This window comes from Eucyclogobius newberryi, unplaced genomic scaffold (genome assembly GCF_026437365.1).
Source record: "Eucyclogobius newberryi isolate DKJ021-1_F unplaced genomic scaffold, fEucNew1.0.hap1 SCAF_2, whole genome shotgun sequence".
Taxonomy (NCBI): domain Eukaryota; kingdom Metazoa; phylum Chordata; class Actinopteri; order Gobiiformes; family Gobiidae; genus Eucyclogobius; species Eucyclogobius newberryi.
In genome coordinates this window covers 46,617,371-46,645,108 of record NW_027315834.1, presented here as the reverse complement: position 1 = coordinate 46,645,108, position 27,738 = coordinate 46,617,371, and the positions used below count along the sequence as shown (strand labels likewise).

The following is a 27,738-nucleotide window of genomic DNA, read 5'->3' as shown; positions in this document are numbered from 1 at the left end:
GGTCAAAGGTCACTCTCTCTCTCTCTGATGAACCCAAACCATCTGTCTCCGTCTGAACCAGCACCTTAAAAATCAAAAATCGTCCTTAAAAAGAGAAAAACGTGCATAGAACAGAGTTAAACCGCCAAAACTCACCTGATACTAAAGCTGCACTGCGTAACTTTCCCGATGGTCACCGCCCCTGTCCCCGCCCACAGTTCGAATGCACGTTTTCCCATGTCATCTTTAACTGTACCGGATTTTCCAGTTTTTCTAAGTCGCACTGGAGTATAAGTCGCATTTTTGGGGGAAACTTATTAGATCAAATCCAAGACAAAGAACAGACATTTCCTCTTGAAATGCAGTTTAAAATAATAACAGATGAGAGAACATGGTGAATATGTGTACGTATGCTAACACCTTCAGCTACATGACGTATGCTAACGCTAACACCTTCAGCTACATGACGTATGCTAACGCTAACACCTTCAGCTACATGACGTATGCTAACGCTAACACCTTCAGCTACATGACGTATGCTAACGCTAACACCTTCAGCTACATGACGTATGCTAACGCTAACACCTTCAGCTACATGACGTATGCTAACGCTAACACCTTCAGCTACATGATGTATGCTAACGCTAACACCTTCAGCTACATGAGGCACAGACAGAACTGTGGTAAGTGTCTGGTATGTTAGCGTAACATATGAACAGTTATTCAGATAACTATAGCATAAAGAACATGCTAACAAGTTTAGCAAAGCATCAGTTTTACCCCAAATCACTAAATCCACTGAATTCTTCTTCCTCTGTGTCACTTCTAAACAACTCCACAAACTCCAGAGGAAGAGGAAGTGCAGATTCTTCTTCTGCGTCGCTTAGAGCCTAGAGCGCCCTCTTGTGGTTGTCAGTGTGAAAATAACTAATAATATCACATATAAGTCGCTCTGGTGTATGTGTTAGTTAAGAGAAATATATTTAGAATTTTGCTAAAAGCTATTCAAATGTTTTCACAGAATGGCGCATTTTTTAGGTTTATAATTTCACTTCCTGTTTGTAATTAATGACATCAAACTAGGAATTTACCCAGAAGACACTGGGACAAAACTCATCTCTTTTAAAAAATAAATACATTTGACAAACACAGATAAATGAGAGCGACTTTATTTTGTTGAATTAATGTTTCAAAAGTTGTTTATTTTGCTAAATTCTGCATAAACTGTAATGAGTGTCCCTGGTGTGATGTCACTTCCTGTCATTTTCTACAGATTTTTCAACATTTTCGCAACAAATACCTGCTCGATCGGTGTCAAACTATAATTCATATGTACAACAGGTATAAACACACCAAGTAAAGTCATAATCAGAACATCGTAAACACTTCTCATACGTCACTTTAACTTTCCTCTCAGAATCTTCCGTAACTTCCACTGGCGCTCTTCAGTTTCAGGCTCATTCTCGGGTCCCGGTTGAGCCACTTTAAAGTTTAAAATCGCTTCAGAGCAATTAAACGTATTCATGAGTCCATCTTTACAAGTCTAATTTTCCTCCTCCGGTCAGACTCCGGTCAGTCCTGAGGGTTTCACGGACGACTTGAGTGTTGGACGAGGCTGGTGAAGTGCGTCGTCCTCAAAGTGAAATGGTTTATTACGTACTTTAAACGACTTTTCTCGCGTGTTCGATGTCACGCTGCGGAAACGTCACGGGCGATAAAGCGACCGATAGCGTACGTGCTACAATCGCCGTCCGTACTAAAGCCGCTCTCTGACCGGATTCATTGATTCATTTCAAATACATGATTAACTCTTCAGACAGTCGCCGTGATGAACGTGGCACTAAAGTGAGGTGTGAATTCCACCTGTCATCGACTTAAAAAACCCAGTATTTCTAGAGGATTTATGTTTAGAATATTAAATAACTCTGTGGTAAATGGATGAGCGCCAACGACAAAAAGGAAAAACAAAACACACCATGATGGGCCCGAATTTTTGAAAGTGGGTGAATCTTGTCTTATTTTAAACATGCCAGGATTATTAACATTTAGGAGACTATAACGAGTAAAGAACACAAGAATCTCACGCAGTTCGGACCGTGTTTGTGGAGGTTCAAACGACAGGGTTTGCAGTTGATTTGTTTTACATAATAATGCCGCATTTTTTGCCGTTTGTGGCAGAAATGATGTCACTTAAATGATAATAAAACTATTAGTAAAGGATATCACTTGATAATAACTAAACCTTAAAGTGATGTATGATTATTTGTTGTATTTATTCCTGTTGTACATGTACTGTAATTAATAGTTTTACACCAATCGAGCAGGTATTTGTGGAGAAAATGTTGAAAAATCTTTAGAAAATGACAGGAAGTGACATCACACTATCATTCCTGTCAAAGTTTATGCAAAATTTACACAAAGAAACAACTTTTTTAACATCAATTCAACAAAATGAAGTCGCTCTCATATATTTTTGTTTGTCAAAAAAAAAAAAAGATGACATTTGAGAGACATATGAGTTTTGGCCCAATGTTTGCTGGGTAATTTCCTACTGTGATGTCATCAATTACAAATAGGAATCTTCAATCTACAATTTTTAGCAAAATTCTAAATATATTTATCTTAACTGCATTTTAGTTCAATGAGTCGTCCGACCTGTAGGGGGCGCTTTAATTTGCCTTAACGAAGCAAAGACAATTAATAATGCACCAATCGTTTATTTAGCATGATTCAGGCTTAGTAGCTGCTTAATTAGGGTCAGGTTACACTGTTAGTTAATAAACGATTTGTTCAGTATGAATAAAGTCCTTTCTCATGCTTTGTTAAGACATATTAAAGTGCAGTTATTATAAAGTGTAAACAAAAGTAGTGTTTGTGATTCGCTCCTTTTGGACCAATGAAATTGCGCTAAATCTTGTGTCTTTACAGTCTTTTCATCCAAACAAAGCCACAAACTGTATCTGAAACTGTCTGACGGCTTTGGCCTGTTGAAAAGTTTACAACAATCCGTGATGTTTTACTGTCGGGGGCGTGTCTGCAATCGCCCCGCCCCCTCAAACAGACTCCTTTAGATTGAAAGATTGTACTGCGCGTGTTTATAAAGCGGTTTAATTTAGTCCGACGGCCCTTCCACACTTGCCCATGTAAAGCCGTGGTATGGGTCTTTCTATAGCCGGCACCTGCTCGCCCTCTGCTCAGGACGGGCCCCGGAGCCCCCCAGAGTGACTGTGTGTGTGTGTTAATGGTGGGAAATCCCGACCGGACACTCCTCGGCCGACACAGAGGAGCAAACCTAACCCCTCGGGCTCACGGGGGGCACCAGGGGCTTTTGAACATGCCCTGCGGCGGCGAGCACAGCGACCCCCGGCTCGCCTCCAGACTGCCCACCGCCGCGGTCCCCAAGGACAGGAGGGGGAGCGCGGGACCCAGCGGAAAAGTGGCCGCCAGGCGGGAGGGCAGCAAAATCCCAGCGAGGAGTCCCGCGCCGGCCAGTACGCCACGGAGGTACGAGCGCGAGGGGAGTCTCTGGGGGTGTCACTGGGGGAGTTACTAGGGGAGTCACTGGGGGAGTTACTAGGGGAGTCACTTGGGGAGTCACTGGGGGAGTCGCTGGGGGAGTTACTAGGGGAGTCGCTGGGAGAGTCGCTGGGAGAGTAGCTGGGGGAGTCACTGGTGGAGCTACTGGGGGAGTTACCGGGGAGTTACTGGGGTAGTCACTAGGGGAGTCACTGGGGGGGTTGCTGGGGGATTTACTGGGGGAGTCGCTGGGAGGGTCACTGGGGGAGTCACTGGGGGAGTTACTGGGGGAGTCACTAGGGGAGTCACCAGGGGAGTCGCTGGGGCAGTTACTGGGGGAGTCACTAGGGGAGTCACCAGGGGAGTCGCTGGGGCAGTTACTGGGGGAGTTACTGGGAGAGTCGCTGGGGAGTCACTAGGGGAGTTACTAGGGGAGTCACTGGGCGAGTCACTTGTGGAGTCGCTGGTGGAATTAGTGGGGGAGTTGCTGGGGGAGTCTCTTGTGGAGTCGCTGGGAGAGTCACTCGGGGAGTTAATAGGGGAGTCGCTGGGGGGGTCACTGTTGGAATCGCTGGGGGAGTCGCTGGTGGAGTCGAAGGGTTTAGTTTAGATGCTGAAATGAGAATTGTACTGGAAACGGAGTAGCGAGTACCGAAGACATGAACTGGTAAAGTGTTTGTTGTGTCGTTGTTGTGTTGTGTTGTTAATTATTATCGGATTGTCGTAAATAATAGACTTGATTTTGACACTGAAAGACCTGAAAAGACTTGACACTCGAGACAAACTTCAGTGCCACAGTTGTTTCTGTTTCTCCCTCGTGGTGTTAACGTTTTGGGGCGTGTATAAAAGCGAGAATGGGGAGGAGCTTAAAGTCCATTTTGCCTGTTTTTCTCCTGTTTTAATGTCACTTCCTGGTTTGACGCGTCCAGCGAATATGATATAGGCGGCGGTACTTAGCAACCAGACTGTAAACAAAGGCAAATGTCAATTCAAATCATACAATATTTATGATTTGACAAATAATTACAACAAAACACCTTTAAGTGACTGTATAAACTGTCCGAAAAAGGTGTAAGTCGCGTGTAAAGTTTCTCTGCATTTTTGACGGAATGGCGCTTTTTGATGACATCACAGAGGTATTGTGAACGTGAACTCAGCGCTACTTCCTGTAGTTTTTTTATTTGTCAAAGTTTCTTCACAAACTGCCACTTGACTGATGTAAACTATGATCATTGTTTACTACAGAAACCACCAAAAAAACCTCATAATTAGAGAAACATGAGAAGTCGTCACGTGGACTTTAATTAAACGAGCCGCTTCACGCTTTAAGTTCACGCTTATTTTTAACCAAATCAATGAAAACGTTAATTTTTTTGTAATCAATGTTAATAAATTAAATACGATGTTTGGGTTTTTTTTTGGAAGCTAAAGTAGTTTCTGTGACTGCGATAGAGCTGGTTTGCTAACAGCAGGGGGAGATAAAGGACACCTCAACTTCACAAACTCAAAAACATTTGATTTTCGACAATTTACTTCTTTTTTTTTTCTCTTACATCAGACGCAAACTAAATATGAATAAAAGAGTTGTAGATGTTTATATTTGTTTGTAGCAGCTCTAGTTAACCCTTTCACCATCGACAGTCAAACAATTTTGCCGTAAATTCTGAATGTTTTTACGTCTTCTTTATAAAGTCTGCTGCTCTTGGCTGATGATTGAATTCGTTTGGTTGATAAATAACTTAAATAACGATCGATCCGAGCTTTGTTACGGTCCAATACCCGCCAAAAAAACTGCGTAATTAACCGCTCGCGACTATTTCGAACGCGTTTAACAGTCCGTTTGTGAGTGTAGCACGTAAACGAGTCCGTTCCCGATGCGGAAAATCCAGTTTTCTGCGTGACCTTTGTCGTGGCCGAGCGGCGGCCGGCGAACACAGAGCCGGTTGTTCTCGGCGTCGGCGTTAGCGACTCATCGCGCCGTTCGTCATCACTTCTTCCTCTGTCCGCGGCGTGGACGCTCGGGACGCTTCTCTGAGAGGCTGCTCTGGCGGGACTGAGTGAGTGTCCGTCCGTTTAGAGCGATCAGCGAGTTCAAAGGCAGCGGCGGACGTTTAGTTTACGATTACGATTTTTTGCGATTACGGTGCGATTACGGTGCGATTACGATGCGATTACGATGCGATTACGGTGCGATTACGGTGCGATTACGGTGCGATTACGGGGCGATTACGGTATGATTACGGGGCGATCACGGGGCGATTACGGTGCGATTACGGTGCGATTACGGGGCGATTACGGTATGATTACGGGGCGATCACGGGGCGATTACGGTGCGATTACGGTGCGATTACGGTGCGATTACGGTGCGATTACGGTGCGATTACGGGGCGATTACGGTGCGATTACGGAGTGTTGGAGTTTGTGTTTTGACGTGTTTGTGTTTTGACGTTGCGTTTGTGAATTGTGTGATTTTAAACACAAGCGGGAGCGTTAGCGGCTGAGGAAAAGAAACATCTGAAGTGCTAAAATGAGACAAGAATGCATTTGTTTGTGAAGATTTAAAGGAATGGAATTTTGTTGTTTACAGAAGAGCAGCTGGTTTTGATGTTTTGAAATAGGGACTAAAGCAGGACTAAAGCAGGACTAAAGCAGGACTAAAGTGGGTCTAAAGCAGGTCTAAAGCAGGACTAAAGCGGGACTAAAACAGGACTAAAACAGGACTAAAGTAGGTCTAAAGCAGGTCTAAAACAGGTCTAAAGCAGGTCTAAAGCAGGTCTAAAGCAGGTCTAAAGCAGGACTAAAACAGGACTAAAGTGGGTCTAAAGCAGGTCTAAAGCAGGTCTAAAGCAGGTCTAAAGCAGGACTAAAGCAGGACTAAAACAGGACTAAAACAGGACTAAAGTAGGTCTAAAGCAGGTCTAAAACAGGTCTAAAGCAGGTCTAAAGCAGGACTAAAGCAGGACTAAAACAGGACTAAAACAGGACTAAAACAGGACTAAAGCAGGTCTAAAACAGGTCTAAAGCAGGTCTAAAGCAGGTCTAAAGCAGGTCTAAAGCAGGACTAAAACAGGACTAAAGTGGGTCTAAAGCAGGTCTAAAGCAGGTCTAAAGCAGGTCTAAAACAGGTCTAAAGCAGGACTAAAACAGGACTAAAGTGGGACTAAAGCAGGTCTAAAGCAGGTCTAAAACAGGTCTAAAGCAGGACTAAAACAGGACTAAAGCAGGACTAAAACAGGACTAAAGCAGGACAAAAGCAGGACTAAAACAGGACTAAAGCAGGTCTAAAGCAGGACTAAAACAGGACTAAAGCAGGACAAAAGCAGGACTAAAGCAGGTCTAAAGCAGGACTAAAACAGGACTAAAACAGGACAAAAGCAGGACTAAAGCAGGACTAAAGCAGGACAAAAGCAGGACTAAAGCAGGACTAAAGCAGGACTAAAGCAGGACAAAAGCAGGACTAAAACAGGACTAAAGCAGGTCTAAAGCAGGACTAAAACAGGACTAAAGCAGGACTAAAACAGGACTAAAGCAGGACAAAAGCAGGACTAAAACAGGACTAAAGCAGGTCTAAAGCAGGACTAAAACAGGACTAAAGCAGGACTAAAACAGGACTAAAGCAGGTCTAAAGCAGGACTAAAACAGGACTAAAGCAGGACTAAAACAGGACAAAAGCAGGACTAAAGCAGGACTAAAGCAGGACTAAAGTAGGTCTAAAGCAGGACTAAAGCAGGGCTAAAGCAGGACTAAAGCAGGACAAAAGCAGGACTAAAACAGGACTAAAGCAGGACTAAAGCAGGACTAAAGCAGGAATAACACTTTTGGTATCTTGAAAAGTGTAAAAAAAAAACTAAATTATTACAGTTGTTTACTTGCATCATCTTCAGTCCAACCCCTGTTCTTGTGGCTTATATATATATATATATATATATATATATATATATATATATATATATATATATATATATATATATATATATATATCCATGAGGTCAAACAGATAATTAAGCAATGCATTTGTTCATTTGTCGTTATAATTTACAGTTGTTCTAAACTGTCACATTGTGTAAAAATACAAATACAAAACACTTTGTTTATTCACATCTGAACATGTCAAACACTTTTTGTTGTTCATCTTCAGAACCTTAAACCCTGTAGTGTCTTTGTGCGACTGATCGTGAGCGTGAAAATGACTCGTTCTTTGGGTATTTCCTGGTGAGAGTGTAATTAGCTTAGTCACAGTCCAAAACACACATTAAAGAGAGAAAAATGACACATGCTGTAAGCGCTAATTAGGCCATTTCACCAACTCAACATGGAGGATAAAACATCTTCAAAACCAGTTTTCCATCATCGATAGTTGTTTATAGTAGTTTATAGTTTTACTTCCTGGTTGGACACACTTTTGGGTTCTGCATAGTTTACTTGTATTATATTTTCTTTAGGTTTGTGACGGTTCTATAAGTGTCCTGAAAAGAGCTGCACAAATGAACTAAATATTATTACTTTATTATTACTATTATTATGTAGATAGCTTAATATAATGACAAATATGAGTAGACAACATCTTAATTGTCATAAATAAAGACATTATGAATGTTTTCCATACATACAGCTCTCTCTCTTCCTTTTAGACTCAAAATATCAAATAAATATCAATTTAACTACAATCTTGCACTTGACCGGTGTAAAACCATTATTTACTTCCTGTATTATGAAACCAAACAGAGGAATGATGGTCAAACGCGTCCTTGAAGCTGTGTCTAACCCCGCCCTGGTCTGTGTGTGCAGCCTCACAGCGAGATACGCCAGCCCCCCGGGCCACAGTGGAGTAGGCTCCTCCCCACAGAAGAAAAACACAAGGTAACGCACGGAAAACCGCTTTGGACTCACTAATACGGTGCTTTTGACGGGAATTCAATGAGTTAAATGAGTCCGTTGTGTCGAGTTTAACCGCTCTAAATGATCAAAGTCTAATTATGTAATAACACAAATGTGGCATTCAACAACGACTAATAATTGAACATGAAAACGCGGAAAATATCAAATGTTGGAGGACAATCGAATGTATTTTTCACATTAAAGATTGTCACTCCTTTTCCATGATGTTGACGCTTTACCTGAGTATTTAATCTATTTTAAATCTATTGATACGTGTTTGACATCCATATAACGCAAAAGTTTAAATGACCTAAAGGGGACATAAGACTTTTATGAGCTTTTTACAAGTTTTCCCTCGACATTTGATTAAAAAGTCGTATTTCCGTAGATTTCCGCACGTTTGACTGATCCCGTGTCATCCTGCATGTGGAAAAAATGTCAGACAGCCGTTTTTTGACCAATAAAAGTAAAATAATCGCACAAATCGCTCTCAATGCGTCTTTTTGAATGTGAAAATGACAAAGGAAAACGCTGCTTTGTAAATGTGTGAAACAGGACAGTTCTGCTCGTCTCTAGCGCCACCCGGAGGTTTAAAATAATCCCCGTGAACGCTGTCCGCCCGCAGTTGTCCGAGGCCCCTCACGGGTCTAGTTCAGGGACCGTGGGAACTCTGAGCTACGACAGAAACGCTGTAACGAGCGACATGGGCCACGACGTCGTACGAAGCCGTTAAGTCTTTAGTCAACGACGCGGCTCGTGCTTTGTTTCCTTCTCGGGACGTTTAGCCTTAGTTCAGCCTCAGGACGTGTGCGTTTTACATTTGAGGTTTAATTTTGTTACGATTAAACGGCGAAGCATGAGCGCCTCACGAAAAAGAAATGTGCTTTGTTTCTATTGCATTTACTGTTTCATCGTAATGGCAGGAATCCTGGATCGGTTTTAATTTTAGTCGTTTTATTAACAGATAATGGGGAAAAAAGCATCTTATTTCATAATTTTAAGCATGATTAAAGCAGGAATAAAGCATGATTAAAGCATAATTTAAAGCATCAATAAAGCATGATTAAAGCATAATTAAAGCGTGAATAAAGCATGATTAAAGCATGAATACAGCAAGAATAAAGCATGACTAAAGCATGAATAAAGGATGATTAAAGCATTAATAAAAGCATGATTAAAGAATGAATAAAGCAAGAAAAAAGCATCATTAAAGCATAAATAAAATATGAATAAATTATGAATAAAGTATGATTAAAGCATGAATAAAGTATGATTAAAGCATAAATAAAGTATGAATAAAGCCAGTAAAGCAAAATGCCAGGATCAATAAAGAAACACTGACGCCGGCCCCGCTAACACGCACATACACACTCTGGCCCCGCTAACACGCACATACACACTCTGGCCCCGCTAACACGCACATACACACTCTGGCCCCGCTAACACGCACATACACACTCTGGCCCCGCTAACACGCACATACACACTCTGGCCCCGCTAACACGCACATACACACTCTGGCCCCGCTAACACGCACATACACACTCTGGCCCCGCTAACTCGCACATACACACTCTGGCCCCGCTAACACGCACATACACACTCTGGCCCCGCTAACACGCACATACACACTCTGGCCCCGCTAACACGCACATACACACTCTGGCCCCGCTAACTCACACATACACACTCTGGCCCCGCTAACTCACACATACACACTCTGGCCCCGCTAACACGCACATACACACTCTGGCCCCGCTAACACGCACATACACACTCTGGCCCCGCTAACTCACACATACAAACTCTGGCCCCGCTAACTCACAAATATACACTCTGGCCCCGCTAACTCACACATACACACTCTGGCCCCGCTAACTCACACATACACATTCTGGCCCCGTACACACTCTGGCCCCGCTAACACACACATACACATTCTGGCCCCACTAACACGCACATACACACTATGGCCCCGCTAACACGCACATACACACTCTGGCCCCGCTAACACACACATACACATTCTGGCCCCACTAACACGCACATACACACTATGGCCCCGCTAACACGCACATACACACTATGGCCCCGCTAACACGCATATACACACTCTGGCCCCACTAACACGCACATGCACATTCTGGCCCCGTACACACTCTGGCCCCGCTAACATGCACGTACACACTATGGCCCCGCTAACACGCACGTACACACTCTGGCCCCGCTAACACGCACATACACACTCTGGCCCCGCTAACACGCACATGCACATTCTGGCCCCGTACACACTCTGGCCCCGCTAACATGCACGTACACACTCTGGCCCCGCTAACACACACATACACACTATGGCCCCGCTAACACGCACGTACACACTCTGGCCCCGCTAACACGCACATACACACTCTGGCCCCGCTAACACGCACATGCACATTCTGGCCCCGTACACACTCTGGCCCCGCTAACACGCACATACACACTCTGGCCCCGCTAACACGCACATACACATTCCGGCCCCGCTAACACGCACATACACACTCTGGCCCCGTTCACATTCTGGCCCCGTACACACTCTGGCCCCGCTAACACGCACATACACACTCTGGCCCCGTACACACTCTGGCCCCGCTAACACGCACATGCACATTCTGGCCCCGTACACAATCTGGCCCCGCTAACACGCACATGCACATTCTGGCCCCGTACACACTCTGGCCCCGCTAACACGCACAAGCTCATTCTGGCCCCGTACACACTCTGGCCCCGCTAACACGCACATACACACTCTGGCCCCGTACACACTCTGGCCCGGTACACACTCTGGCCCTGTACACACTCTGGCCCCGCTAACACGCACTTACACATTCTGGCCCCGTACAAACTCTGGCCCCGCTAACACGCACATACACACTCTGGCCCCGTACACATTCTGGCCCCGTACACAATCTGGCCCCGTTAACACGCACATACACACTCTGGCCCCGTACACACTCTGGCCCCGCTAACACGCACATACACACTCTGGCCCCGCACACATTCTGGCCCCGTACACACTCTGGCCCCGCTAACATGCACATACACATTCTGGCCCCGTACACACTCTGGCCCCGCTAACACGCACTTACACATTCTGGCCCCGTACACACTCTGGCCCCGCTAACACGCACATACACACTCTGGCCCCGTACACACTCTGGCCCCGCTAACACGCACATACACATTCTGGCCCCGAACACACTCTGGCCCCGCTAACACGCACTTACACATTCTGGCCCCGTACACACTCTGGCTACGCTAACACGCACATACACACTCTGGCCCCGTACACATTCTGGCCCCATACACACTCTGGCCCCGCTAACACGCACATACACACTCTGGCCCCGTTCACATTCTGGCCCTGTACACAATCTGGCCCCGTTAACACGCACATGCACATTCTGGCCCCGTACACACTCTGGCCCCGCTAACACGCACATGCACATTCTGGCCCCGTACACAATCTGGCCCCGCTAACACGCACATGCACATTCTGGCCCCGTACACACTCTGGCCCCGCTAACACGCACAAGCTCATTCTGGCCCCGTACACACTCTGGCCCCGCTAACACGCACATACACACTCTGGCCCCGTACACACTCTGGCCCCGTAAACACTCTGGCCCCGTACACAATCTGGCCCAGCTAACACGCACTTACACATTCTGGCCCCGTACACACTCTGGCCCCGCTAACACGCACATACACACTCTGGCCCCGTACACATTCTGGCCCCGTACACACTCTGGCCCCGCTAACACGCACATACACATTCTGGCCCCGTACACACTCTGGCCCCGCTAACACGCACATACACACTCTGGCCCCGTACACACTCTGGCCCCGCTAACACGCACTTACACATTCTGGCCCCGTACACACTCTGGCCCCGCTAACACGCACATACACATTCTGGCCCCGTACACACTCTGGCCCCGCTAACACGCACTTACACATTCTGGCCCCGTACACACTCTGGCCCCGCTAACACGCACATACACACTCTGGCCCCGTTCACATTCTGGCCCTGTACACAATCTGGCCCCGTTAACACGCACATGCACATTCTGGCCCCGTACACACTCTGGCCCCGCTAACACGCACATGCACATTCTGGCCCCGTACACACTCTGGCCCCGCTAACACGCACATACACATTCTGGCCCCGTACACACTCTGGCCCCGCTAACACGCACATACACATTCTGGCCCCGTACACACTCTGGCCCCGCTAACACGCACTTACACATTCTGGCCCCGTACACACTCTAGCCCCGCTAACACGCACATACACATTCTGGCCCCGTACACACTCTGGCCCCGCTAACACGCACTTACACATTCTGGCCCCGTACACACTCTGGCCCCGCTAACACGCACATACAAATTCTGGCCCCGTACACACTCTGGCCCCGCTAACACGCACATACACATTCTGGCCCCGTACACACTCTGGCCCCGCTAACACGCACATACACATTCTGGCCCCGTACACACTCTGGCCCCGCTAACACGCACTTACACATTCTGGCCCCGTACACACTCTGGCCCCGCTAACACGCACATACACACTCTGGCCCCGTACACATTCTGGCCCCGTACACACTCTGGCCCCGCTAACACGCACATACACACTCTGGCCCCGTACACACTCTGGCCCCGCTAACACGCACATACACACTCTGGCCCCGCACACATTCTGGCCCCGTACACACTCTGGCCCCGCTAACACGCACATACACATTCTGGCCCCGTACACACTCTGGCCCCGCTAACACGCACTTACACATTCTGGCCCCGTACACACTCTGGCCCCGCTAACACGCACATACACACTCTGGCCCCGTACACACTCTGGCCCGGTACACACTCTGGCCCTGTACACACTCTGGCCCCGCTAACACGCACTTACACATTCTGGCCCCGTACACACTCTGGCCCTGCTAACACGCACATACACATTCTGGCCCCGAACACACTCTGGCCCCGCTAACACGCACTTACACATTCTGGCCCCGTACACACTCTGGCCCCGCTAACACGCACTTACACATTCTGGCCCCGTACACACTCTGGCCACGCTAACACGCACATACACACTCTGGCCCCGTACACATTATGGCCCCATACACACTCTGGCCCCGCTAACACGCACATACACACTCTGGCCCCGTTCACATTCTGGCCCTGTACACAATCTGGCCCCGTTAACACACACATGCACATTCTGGCCCCGTACACACTCTGGCCCCGCTAACACGCACATGCACATTCTGGCCCCGTACACAATCTGGCCCCGCTAACACGCACATGCACATTCTGGCCCCGTACACACTCTGGCCCCGCCAACACGCACAAGCTCATTCTGGCCCCGTACACACTCTGGCCCCGCTAACACGCACATACACACTCTGGCCCCGTACACACTCTGGCCCCGTACACACTCTGGCCCCGTACACAATCTGGCCCCGCTAACACGCACTTACACATTCTGGCCCCGTACACACTCTGGCCCCGCTAACACGCACATACACACTCTGGCCCCGTACACATTCTGGCCCCGTACACACTCTGGCCCCGCTAACACGCACATAGACATTCTGGCCCCGTACACACTCTGGCCCCGCTAACACGCACATACACACTCTGGCCCCGTACACACTCTGGCCCCGTACACACTCTGGCCCCGCTAACACGCACATACACACTCTGGCCCCGCACACATTCTGGCCCCGTACAGACTCTGGCCCCGCTAACACGCACATACACATTCTGGCCCCGTACACACTCTGGCCCCGCTAACACGCACTTACACATTCTGGCCCCGTACACACTCTGGCCCCGCTAACACGCACATACACACTCTGGCCCCGTACACACTCTGGCCCCGCTAACACGCACATACACATTCTGGCCCCGAACACACTCTGGCCCCGCTAACACGCACTTACACATTCTGGCCCCGTACACACTCTGGCCCCGCTAACACGCACATAAACACTCTGGCCCCGTACACATTCTGGCCCCATACACACTCTGGCCCCGCTAATACGCACATACACATTCTGGCCCCGTACACACTCTGGCCCCGCTAACACGCACATACACATTCTGGCCCCGTACACACTCTGGCCCCGCTAACACGCACATACACACTCTGGCCCCGTACACACTCTGGCCCCGCTAACACGCACATACACATTCTGACCCCGTACACACTCTGGCCCCGCTAACACGCACTTACACATTCTGGCCCCATACACACTCTGGCCCCGCTAACACGCACATACACATTCTGGCCCCGTACACACTCTGGCCCCGCTAACACGCACATACACATTCTGGCCCCGTACACACTCTGGCCCCGCTAATACGCACATACACATTCTGGCCCCGTACACACTCTGGCCCCGCTAACACGCACATACACACTCTGGCCCCGTACACACTCTGGCCCCGCTAACACGCACATACACATTCTGGCCCCGTACACACTCTGGCCCCGCTAACACGCACTTACACATTCTGGCCCCGTACACACTCTGGCCCCGCTAACACGCACATACACACTCTGGCCCCATACACACTCTGGCCCTGCTAACACGCACATACACATTCTGGCCCCGAACACACTCTGGCCCCGCTAACACGCACTTACACATTCTGGCCCCGTACACACTCTGGCCACGCTAACACGCACATACACACTCTGGCCCCGTACACATTCTGGCCCCATACACACTCTGGCCCCGCTAACACGCACATACACACTCTGGCCCCTTTCACATTCTGGCCCTGTACACAATCTGGCCCCGTTAACACGCACATGCACATTCTGGCCCCGTACACACTCTGGCCCCGCTAACACGCACATGCACATTCTGGCCCCGTACACAATCTGGCCCCGCTAACACGCACATGCACATTCTGGCCCCGTACACACTCTGGCCCCGCTAACACGCACAAGCTCATTCTGGCCCCGTACACACTCTGGCCCCGCTAACACGCACTTACACATTCTTGCCCCGTACACACTCTGGCCCCGCTAACACGCACATACACACTCTGGCCCCGTACACACTCTGGCCCTGCTAACACGCACATACACATTCTGGCCCCGAACACACTCTGGCCCCGCTAACACGCACTTACACATTCTGGCCCCGTACACACTCTGGCCACGCTAACACGCACATACACACTCTGGCCCCGTACACATTATGGCCCCATACACACTCTGGCCCCGCTAACACGCACATACACACTCTGGCCCCGTTCACATTCTGGCCCTGTACACAATCTGGCCCCGTTAACACACACATGCACATTCTGGCCCCGTACACACTCTGGCCCCGCTAACACGCACATGCACATTCTGGCCCCGTACACAATCTGGCCCCGCTAACACGCACATGCACATTCTGGCCCCGTACACACTCTGGCCCCGCTAACACGCACAAGCTCATTCTGGCCCCGTACACACTCTGGCCCCGCTAACACGCACATACACACTCTGGCCCCGTACACACTCTGGCCCCGTACACACTCTGGCCCCGTACACAATCTGGCCCCGCTAACACGCACTTACACATTCTGGCCCCGTACACACTCTGGCCCCGCTAACACGCACATAGACATTCTGGCCCCGTACACACTCTGGCCCCGCTAACACGCACATACACACTCTGGCCCCGTACACACTCTGGCCCCGTACACACTCTGGCCCCGCTAACACGCACATACACACTCTGGCCCCGCACACATTCTGGCCCCGTACAGACTCTGGCCCCGCTAACACGCACATACACATTCTGGCCCCGTACACACTCTGGCCCCGCTAACACGCACATACACATTCTGGCCCCGAACACACTCTGGCCCCGCTAACACGCACTTACACATTCTGGCCCCGTACACACTCTGGCCCCGCTAACACGCACATAAACACTCTGGCCCCGTACACATTCTGGCCCCATACACACTCTGGCCCCGCTAACACGCACATACACATTCTGGCCCCGTACACACTCTGGCCCCGCTAACACGCACATACACATTCTGGCCCCGTACACACTCTGGCCCCGCTAACACGCACATACACACTCTGGCCCCGTACACACTCTGGCCCCGCTAACACGCACATACACATTCTGACCCCGTACACACTCTGGCCCCGCTAACACGCACTTACACATTCTGGCCCCGTACACACTCTGGCCCCGCTAACACGCACATACACATTCTGGCCCCGTACACACTCTGGCCCCGCTAACACGCACATACACATTCTGGCCCCGTACACACTCTGGCCCCGCTAACACGCACATACACATTCTGGCCCCGTACACACTCTGGCCCCGCTAACACGCACATACACACTCTGGCCCCGTACACACTCTGGCCCCGCTAACACGCACATACACATTCTGGCCCCGTACACACTCTGGCCCCGCTAACACGCACTTACACATTCTGGCCCCGTACACACTCTGGCCCCGCTAACACGCACATACACACTCTGGCCCCGTACACACTCTGGCCCTGCTAACACGCACATACACATTCTGGCCCCGAACACACTCTGGCCCCGCTAACACGCACTTACACATTCTGGCCCCGTACACACTCTGGCCACGCTAACACGCACATACACACTCTGGCCCCGTACACATTCTGGCCCCATACACACTCTGGCCCCGCTAACACGCACATACACACTCTGGCCCCTTTCACATTCTGGCCCTGTACACAATCTGGCCCCGTTAACACGCACATGCACATTCTGGCCCCGTACACACTCTGGCCCCGCTAACATGCACATGCACATTCTGGCCCCGTACACAATCTGGCCCCGCTAACACGCACATGCACATTCTGGCCCCGTACACACTCTGGCCCCGCTAACACGCACAAGCTCATTCTGGCCCCGTACACACTCTGGCCCCGCTAACACGCACATACACACTCTGGCCCCGTACACACTCTGGCCCGTACACACTCTGGCCCCGTACACAATCTGGCCCCGCTAACACGCACTTACACATTCTGGCCCCGTACACACTCTGGCCCCGCTAACACGCACATACACACTCTGGCCCCGTACACATTCTGGCCCCGTACACACTCTGGCCCCGCTAACACGCACATATACATTCTGGCCCCGTACACACTCTGGCCCCGCTAACACGCACATACACACTCTGGCCCCGTACACACTCTGGCCCCGTACACACTCTGGCCCCGCTAACACGCACATACACACTCTGGCCCCGCACACATTCTGGCCCCGTACACACTCTGGCCCCGCTAACACGCACATACACATTCTGGCCCCGTACACACTCTGGCCCCGCTAACACGCACTTACACATTCTGGCCCCGTACACACTCTGGCCCCGCTAACACGCACATACACACTCTGGCCCCGTACACACTCTGGCCCCGCTAACACGCACATACACATTCTGGCCCCGTACACACTCTGGCCCCGCTAACACGCACATACACAGTCTTTCATTATAGTTCTGCTTTAGCTCGTCGCACCATTAGCTCCAGAAGCTCTTCTGAAGCGTCGGGAGGCGTCTAACGCCTGGAGCCTTTAACATGAACGTTTCTATAAAGAGGAACAAAACAAGCCAGTGTCTGTGTCTGCACATAACTTCCCTCTGTCTGCGGTTATCATCTGACTGTATGGACTCATAAAGGAACAGTGCGGGATATTTATAGCACTGGGGGAGTCCACGTGTCCTATATTATATTATTAGCACTCAGACATGGGAAGAGCAACAGCACGGACTCTTTGAAACTAAATGTGGAACGGTTCGAGGACGACATGCATTTTTTGGATTTACTCTGTCATGAAAGTATTAAGTAACAAGAATATTTCATTACAAAGTATTTCTTACACTGAGATGTTATGCATTTATAACATTCTGCCGGTGCCAAGCCTGGATAAAGTCTAAAACTGCATCTACGCATTGGATTTTCTAATAATGTTATGAAACGACAAATCGAGTGCCGCGCGTCGATAAACAGGAAGCGGCTGTTGCTACCGCGCTTTGCTAGCTTTGTTTTGCTAACCGTGTGGGCTCAGCATATACCGTAAATTAGCATAAACGGATTTACGTCGCTTTATCACAGGATTGAGTCAGCGTTTTGTGAAATATTATTATTTTTTGTCGTGTTTGGCCGGGTCTCTGGATGTGTAGCTCCTCGTTAGCTAAAGCCCACCCGGAGCTGAAGAGAGCCGGACCACTTTGGGAGCTAGTGCCTCACGTGGCCCGTTTCGGACCGCTTAAATGGGCCGCAGCGGTTCACTTAAGACCTGCACCATTCGACTCCAAAGGGCTCCATGATTAGCCCTGGTCTAGTCCAGGTTTAGCTCAGCGTTCAGTCCCACTTTTTATATGATGTATACATAAAGTGAATAAATGAATACAATAAATACAATGCAATAAATGCAACAAATGCAATAAATAAAATAAAATAAATAAAATAAATAAAATAAATAAAATAAATAAAATAAATAAAATAAAGTTTACTGATAAAATTAAAATGGTTTGAGCCGGATATTCACTAAATCAGGTGCAAAATATATGTGGAACTCCCTTGGATCATTACAGAAACACAAACGCGCACGTACACATTATTTGTATTCGGTGTATGAAGTCTGAACACACCAACGTTGTATTAGCATGGTGCTAAATGTAGCATGTTTAAGCTATTAAATGTGGGATACCGGGTTTTTAACTAACTTTCCTCTGCAGGCCTTCACTGATCGACCAATATTAGTATTAATTAAGCATTTTCTTACTTCAATGTCAGACAACATTGCGTAAAAGAAGAAAACAATCTTTTTTTTACAAATCAAGACTATGCTTTTGTTCTAAATCTTCTTCCACGTCAAGGCCAGCGTGGACTCCCAGATGCGATCTTCATTAGTGCGAGCAGATGTGCCGAGAGAGAACTTTGTGCCGCGAATATTGAGTCGTTAAATGAGACAAATTGACATGAATGCGTTTTTCATTCTCAAGCTAATCGATCCTTTCTGCTGCCCGTGTCCGGAGCCGTGCGACAGATGCGGAGCCTCTCGGATGGATGTCGTTAATACAGTTATTTCGTGAGTCATTTTGTGCCGCTCGTTGCTGAAACTCGCCCAGATTCTTCTCACAGTTGTCCGTGAATTTCAAGCGGTTTCTTCTCACACTGAACTGCGATTTCAGCTTCGACAGCGCGTGAAAAGAAAGGGTTAAATGCCATTGATGAGTCTTGAAAATGTGATAAAACTGTAATGCGGTTGAAGGAGTCGTGCGAGTACGTCACACGACACGTTCTGTGCGGAATTGTCTTTTTTTGATTTTGTTCTAACGTCGTTCCCTCCTCAAAAAAAAACATGGACAGCTGGAGTTGCACTTTTGCGTCATTTTTCTCGCTCGTTTCATTCATCTTGTTTACGAGGTTGTCTTCTCTTTCCCCGCGCTGAGCCTCACCAAAACACCAGGTGCTAAAGTGCGACTTAAAATGCTGGTTTCCCGTGAGAAATCGTGCGAATCGTTAGTGGCACGGAGCTGATGTGTAAATGAGTCTGAAGTTATGATGATAAATGATCATATTCAGGCCCGTGAACTCTATTATTGTTCTTTTTTTGTGCTAGATATCGTTCTAATTGTGCGGCACATCGATCATTTATGAGCGTTACATCTTCAGCTAGAGGCTATAGTCTGTGATTTTTACATTTTAACTGTGCTGGTTGTGAACATTTGGTCTATAATGAGCCTTCTGCACGTTTATCCAGAGTTCAGACGTGCACAACAGCGCACGCAGCTGGAGATTCTGTGAACTGCGCTTGTTCAACGCAATGAGAACCCAGTCTTCACAACCTCTGTCAAAGCAACGCTATTATTTTGTTGCAAATCGGTCGCGCACAATCACCTGAAATCAGTTTTTACGTCACCTCGATGTGTTAATACCGCGCAGAGGTTTATACCTGCCTTTTGGACGTGCTAAAGCTTCACGCCGTTTGCTCTTCGCAGTCTTGATGAATCGTACTTGGACCGCAAAAGGCCCAAATGTTGTGCGTTGGCGAAAGATTGACCTGATCTGCATATTTATCCGGTCCCGCGGCGGCTTGAGAGTAAATCTGGGCTTTTGGGTTTCAAAGTTCGCAGATTCAAGACGTCAAACTGCAGTTTTTACCTCAAAAAACCCATCTCCAGACTCCTTTAAATCATGTTCATCGCAACCACGTGCTAGCTTTTGTCTATTTCTCCCCTGGTAATTCCCTCTGCTGCCAGTAGATGGAGCGCAAAGACCGACCCCAGATGCATTGAAAGTGTAAAACTATCTTTTATACGTACAACAGGTATAAATACGCCAAATAAAGTCAAAATTAGAAAATCGTCCAAACCGTTCGCGGCACTTTTCACTTTTGACAGTTTAAAGACGACTTCTGCCGTAGTTTTCTAAACTGCGTGCGTTGCTGGTACTCGAGCGGTCTCATTTCTGTCCCGTTCATGAATCGTCGGTCTGAACGTAGCGGGGATGATAATGTGCTGTTTATTTTCTGAGATGAGGAGCAGAGGGAGCGCAGTCACTTTTTATCACCCAGACACTTCGTCAACATTGATTTTGTGTCATCGGGGCTGAAAACATGCTCTGGGCTGGAGTGCTTAATGCTCCTGGACTCTCAGTAAACTCCAAATACATTTATACTTCAGTACTTTGTAGTATTTGGCTTTTTTTTGTAAATTCCATTGCCTCAGACTAATCGGAAATGAGCTGTAATTTATGCAGTTCATCTTTTATTAATCGTCGACCACTGTATTTGTACACAAACACAGTACAAATATATGAGTGTGTTTTATTATTAATATCTGACCATTTACTACTTCTAATACTCTAAAAAGTGCAGTTTAAAGGTGAACGATGCTACTCGCTCGTTGCCATGGACGCGCTTTTGCTGAATGGCTTCGAACTATTATTGTGAATATATTAAATGACATTATTATTGCTCTTCTTGTTGTGAGCGTGGTCGCCTCTCCGCAGACCTGACCTGTAACTGATGAAAACAGTGCCTTGTTCTGGTGGAGATAAGTTTAATGCCGCACTGTGCAGCATTCAAGGCAAAGAAGAGACGCATCGCAGTGAATACGTGTAAATTGTGATATTGACAAAAATGAATAACTCAGTATTTTTTTGGAGAATACGATAAAAATATTCAGAAAATGTCATAACAATCCAGCAGAAACATTATTTGTTCAGGTTTAATTATCAGACAAATGTGAAATATCTGTAAAATTGCTCAAAAAAGCAGAAATATCTCTGTTACAATCACTTTTTTCATCAGCTCTTTTGCAGCATTTTTTACCATAAAATACTCGATATTCAAATACTGCTCGTCTTCAAAACGATATTCACGGTTTTGCTGTATTGTCCACTTCTGAAGTTGTTCCTGACTCCGCCCTCTGGTCCCCAGGTTGCCAGGCCCCTCCTCCAGAGTCCCTGCTGCAGGCAGTGGGGCCTCCAGGAGCCCCTCCAACCTGAACCGCAGGAGCCTGAGCTTCAACAGCATCGACAAGAGCAAACCCCTGCAGTACGCCAGCGGCAACGAGAGAGGTACCTGAACGCACCACCGTACACCGCACACGCCACAGAGGTACCTGAACGCACCGCCGGACATGACATGCACAAGAGAGGTACCTGAACGCACCACCGTACACCGCACACGCCACAGAGGTACCTGAACGCACCACCGTACATGACATGCACGACAGAGGTACCTGAACGCACCGCCGTACATGACATGCACAAGAGAGTTACCTGAACGCACCACCGTACATGACATGCACGACAGAGGTACCTGAACGCACCGCCGTACATGACATGCACAAGAGAGGTACCTGAACGCACCACCGTACACCGCACACGCCACAGAGGTACCTGAACGCACCACCGTACACCGCACACGCCACAGAGGTACCTGAACGCACCACCGTACACCGCACACGCCACAGAGGTACCTGAACGCACCACCGTACACCGCACACGCCACAGAGGTACCTGAACGCACCACCGTACACCGCACACGCCACAGAGGTACCTGAACGCACCACCGTACATCGCACACGCCACAGAGGTACCTGAACGCACCGCAGTACATGACATGCACGACAGAGGTACCTGAACGCACCACCGTACATGACATGCACGACAGAGGTACCTGAATGCACCACCGTACATGACATGCACGACAGAGGTACCTGAACGCACCGCTGTACATGACATGCACGACAGAGGTACCTGAACGCACCACCGTACACCGCACACGCCACAGAGGTACCTGAACGCACCACCGTACATGACATGCACAAGAGAGGTACCTGAACGCACCACCGTACATCGCACACGCCACAGAGGTACCTGAACGCACCGCAGTACATGACATGCACGACAGAGGTACCTGAACGCACCGCCGTACATGACATGCACGACAGAGGTACCTGAACGCACCGCAGTACACCGCACACGCCGCAGAGGTACCTGAACGCACCACCGTACACCGCACACGCCACAGAGGTACCTGAACGCACCACCGTACACCGCACACGCCACAGAGGTACCTGAACGCACCACCGTAAATGACATGCACAAGAGAGGTACCTGAACGTACCGCCGTACATGACATGCACCACAGAGGTACCTGAACGCACCGCCGTACATGACATGCACAAGAGAGGTACCTGAACGCACCACCGTACACCGCACACGCCACAGAGGTACCTGAACGCACCACCGTACACCGCACCCGCCATAGAGGTACCTGAACGCACCACCGTAAATGACATGCACAAGAGAGGTACCTGAACGCACCGCCGTACATGACATGCACCACAGAGGTACCTGAACGCACCACCGTACATGACATGCACGACAGAGGTACCTGAACGCACCGCCGTACATGACATGCACAAGAGAGGTACCTGAACGCACCACCGTACACCGCACACGCCACAGAGGTACATGAACGCACCACCGTACACCGCACACGCCACAGAGGTACCTGAACGCACCACCGTACATCGCACACGCCACAGAGGTACCTGAACGCACCGCAGTACATGACATGCACGACAGAGGTACATGAACGCACCACCGTACATGACATGCACGACAGAGGTACCTGAATGCACCACCGTACATGACATGCACGACAGAGGTACCTGAACGCACCACCGTAAACCGCACACGCCACAGAGGTACCTGAACGCACCGCTGTACACGACATGCACAAGAGAGGTACCTGAACGCACCACCGTACACCGCACACGCCACAGAGGTACCTGAACGCACCACCGTACATCGCACACGCCACAGAGGTACCTGAACGCACCGCAGTACATGACATGCACGACAGAGGTACCTGAACGCACCGCCGTACATGACATGCACGACAGAGGTACCTGAACGCACCGCAGTACACCGCACACGCCGCAGAGGTACCTGAACGCACCACCGTACACCGCACACGCCACAGAGGTACCTGAACGCACCACCGTACATGACATGCATGACAGAGGAACCTGAACGCACCACCGTAAACCGCACACGCCACAGAGGTACCTGAACGCACCACCGTACATGACATGCATGACAGAGGTACCTGAACGCACCACCGTACATGACATGCATGACAGAGGTACCTGAACGCACCACCGTACACCGCACACGCCACAGAGGTACCTGAACGCACCACCGTACATGACATGCATGACAGAGGAACCTGAACGCACCACCGTAAACCGCACACGCCACAGAGGTACCTGAACGCACCGCTGTACATGACATGCACAAGAGAAGTACCTGAACGCACCACCGTACACCGCACACGCCACAGAGGTACCTGAACGCACCACCGTACATGACATGCATGACAGAGGAACCTGAACGCACCACCGTACACCGCACACGCCACAGAGGTACCTGAACGCACCACCGTACATGACATGCATGACAGAGGAACCTGAACGCACCACCGTAAACCGCACACGCCACAGAGGTACCTGAACGCACCGTTGTACATGACATGCACAACAGAGGAGATATACATATTATATATTGTATATTATATATTAAATATATATTATATAGTTTAGATTATATATTAGTATATTATACGTGATATGTTTATATTTTTACATGATAAGCACCAGACACAGGAAATAACTGAGATCCCTGAATGCACACGTCTTTTACTTATATTTATGTTTATACAGTACATATATTCTGTTCATTCTCATTCCAGTGCTTCAAAGAAAGATGTATTTATTTTACCCATACAAACACTAGACTCACTCAATGTCCATGAACGCATCATACCGCACAGGGCCCTGAACGCATCACTCCACAGGGCCCTGAACGCATGATACCGCACAGGGCCCTGAACGCATGATACCGCACAGGGCCCTGAACGCATCATACCGCACAGGGCCCTGAACGCCTCACTGCACAGCCACTGCAGTGTCTGAACTGGACGCCTCTTTAAAGTGGTGTTGTGGTCACTCCCCGTCTTGACCACAAGGGGGCAGTACTGACCCAGGATGTCCGAGGAGCTTTGTGCTGAATCATGCCAAGCTCCAGCTCCCTGTCGCCCACGGTAACCACATCTCTGACAGCGCTTTCATCACAGATCTGTCTCAGTATTTTGTAATTTATGACACGTTAGTTTCATGCTGGTGTCTGTGGTTCAGATGCTACAGTTTAATCAAGTTATGAAGGATTTAAAGCCTCGTGTTTCACTGTGGAACATTCACACTGAAACATCAAAGACCTAAACGTCTCTATTCTATTCATTCAGGTCCATGATTTTATATTGCAAAGAATAAAATAGTAATAATCTACTGAATTAATTAATTTTGAAAGAATAAGAATAAATTGATACTAATAATGATACAAATTATATTTTTGGATACTACTACTACTACTACTACTACTACTACTGCTACTACTACTACTACTACTACTACTACTACTGCTACTACTACTACTGCTACTACTACTACTACTGCTACTACTACTACTACTACTACTACTACTACTAATGCTACTACTACTACTACTGCTACTACTACTGCTACTACTACTACTACTACTACTACTGCTACTACTACTACTACTACTACTGCTACTACTACTACTACTATACTACTACTACTAATGCTACTACTACTACTACTGCTACTACTACTGCTACTACTGCTACTACTACTACTACTACTACTGCTACTACTACTCCTACTACTACTACTACTACTACTACTACTACTACTGCTATTGCTACTGCTACTACTACTACTACTGCTACTACTACTACTACTACTACTGCTACTGCTACTACTACTACTACTACTACTACTACTGCTACTGCTACTACTACTACTACTGCTACTACTACTACTACTACTACTACTATTACTACTGCTACTACTACTACTACTACTGCTACTGCTACTGCTACTACTACTACTACTACTACTACTGCTACTACTACTGCTACTACTACTACTACTACTACTACTACTATACTACTAATGCTACTACTACTACTACTGCTACTACTACTACTATACTACTAATGCTACTACTACTACTACTGCTACTACTACTGCTACTGCTACTCCTACTGCTGCTGCTGCTGCTGCTGCTGCTGCTGCTGCTACTGCTACTGCTACTGCTACTGCTACTACTACTACTACTACTACTACTACTACTACTACTACTACTATACTACTACTACTAATGCTACTACTACTATACTACTGCTACTACTACTGCTACTACTGCTACTACTACTGCTACTACTACTACTACTACTGCTACTACTACTACTACTACTACTACTACCACCGTACACCGCACACGCCACAGAGGTACCTGAACGCACCACCGTACACCGCACACGCCACAGAGGTACCTGAACGCACCACCGTACACCGCACACGCCACAGAGGTACCTGAACGCACCACCGTACATCGCACACGCCACAGAGGTACCTGAACGCACCGCAGTACATGACATGCACGACAGAGGTACCTGAACGCACCACCGTACATGACATGCACGACAGAGGTACCTGAATGCACCACCGTACATGACATGCACGACAGAGGTACCTGAACGCACCGCTGTACATGACATGCACGACAGAGGTACCTGAACGCACCACCGTACACCGCACACGCCACAGAGGTACCTGAACGCACCACCGTACATGACATGCACAAGAGAGGTACCTGAACGCACCACCGTACATCGCACACGCCACAGAGGTACCTGAACGCACCGCAGTACATGACATGCACGACAGAGGTACCTGAACGCACCGCCGTACATGACATGCACGACAGAGGTACCTGAACGCACCGCAGTACACCGCACACGCCGCAGAGGTACCTGAACGCACCACCGTACACCGCACACGCCACAGAGGTACCTGAACGCACCACCGTACACCGCACACGCCACAGAGGTACCTGAACGCACCACCGTAAATGACATGCACAAGAGAGGTACCTGAACGTACCGCCGTACATGACATGCACCACAGAGGTACCTGAACGCACCGCCGTACATGACATGCACAAGAGAGGTACCTGAACGCACCACCGTACACCGCACACGCCACAGAGGTACCTGAACGCACCACCGTACACCGCACCCGCCATAGAGGTACCTGAACGCACCACCGTAAATGACATGCACAAGAGAGGTACCTGAACGCACCGCCGTACATGACATGCACCACAGAGGTACCTGAACGCACCACCGTACATGACATGCACGACAGAGGTACCTGAACGCACCGCCGTACATGACATGCACAAGAGAGGTACCTGAACGCACCACCGTACACCGCACACGCCACAGAGGTACATGAACGCACCACCGTACACCGCACACGCCACAGAGGTACCTGAACGCACCACCGTACATCGCACACGCCACAGAGGTACCTGAACGCACCGCAGTACATGACATGCACGACAGAGGTACATGAACGCACCACCGTACATGACATGCACGACAGAGGTACCTGAATGCACCACCGTACATGACATGCACGACAGAGGTACCTGAACGCACCACCGTAAACCGCACACGCCACAGAGGTACCTGAACGCACCGCTGTACACGACATGCACAAGAGAGGTACCTGAACGCACCACCGTACACCGCACACGCCACAGAGGTACCTGAACGCACCACCGTACATCGCACACGCCACAGAGGTACCTGAACGCACCGCAGTACATGACATGCACGACAGA

At 48.8% G+C, this 27,738-nt stretch overlaps 1 protein-coding gene across 2 annotated transcripts in view; it reads left to right on the top strand.

Moving 5' to 3' along the window:
* The window catches only part of nav3 (neuron navigator 3), a 339,677-nt gene that overhangs the window by 140,957 nt on the left and 170,982 nt on the right, over window positions 1-27,738 (top strand). For both annotated transcript variants that reach the window (XM_072453275.1, XM_072453276.1), the window contains exons 6-7: window positions 8,284-8,355; window positions 21,890-22,029. In XM_072453275.1, coding sequence (XP_072309376.1) covers window positions 8,284-8,355; window positions 21,890-22,029 — 212 coding nt within the window. The remainder of the gene's footprint in view (window positions 1-8,283; window positions 8,356-21,889; window positions 22,030-27,738) is intronic.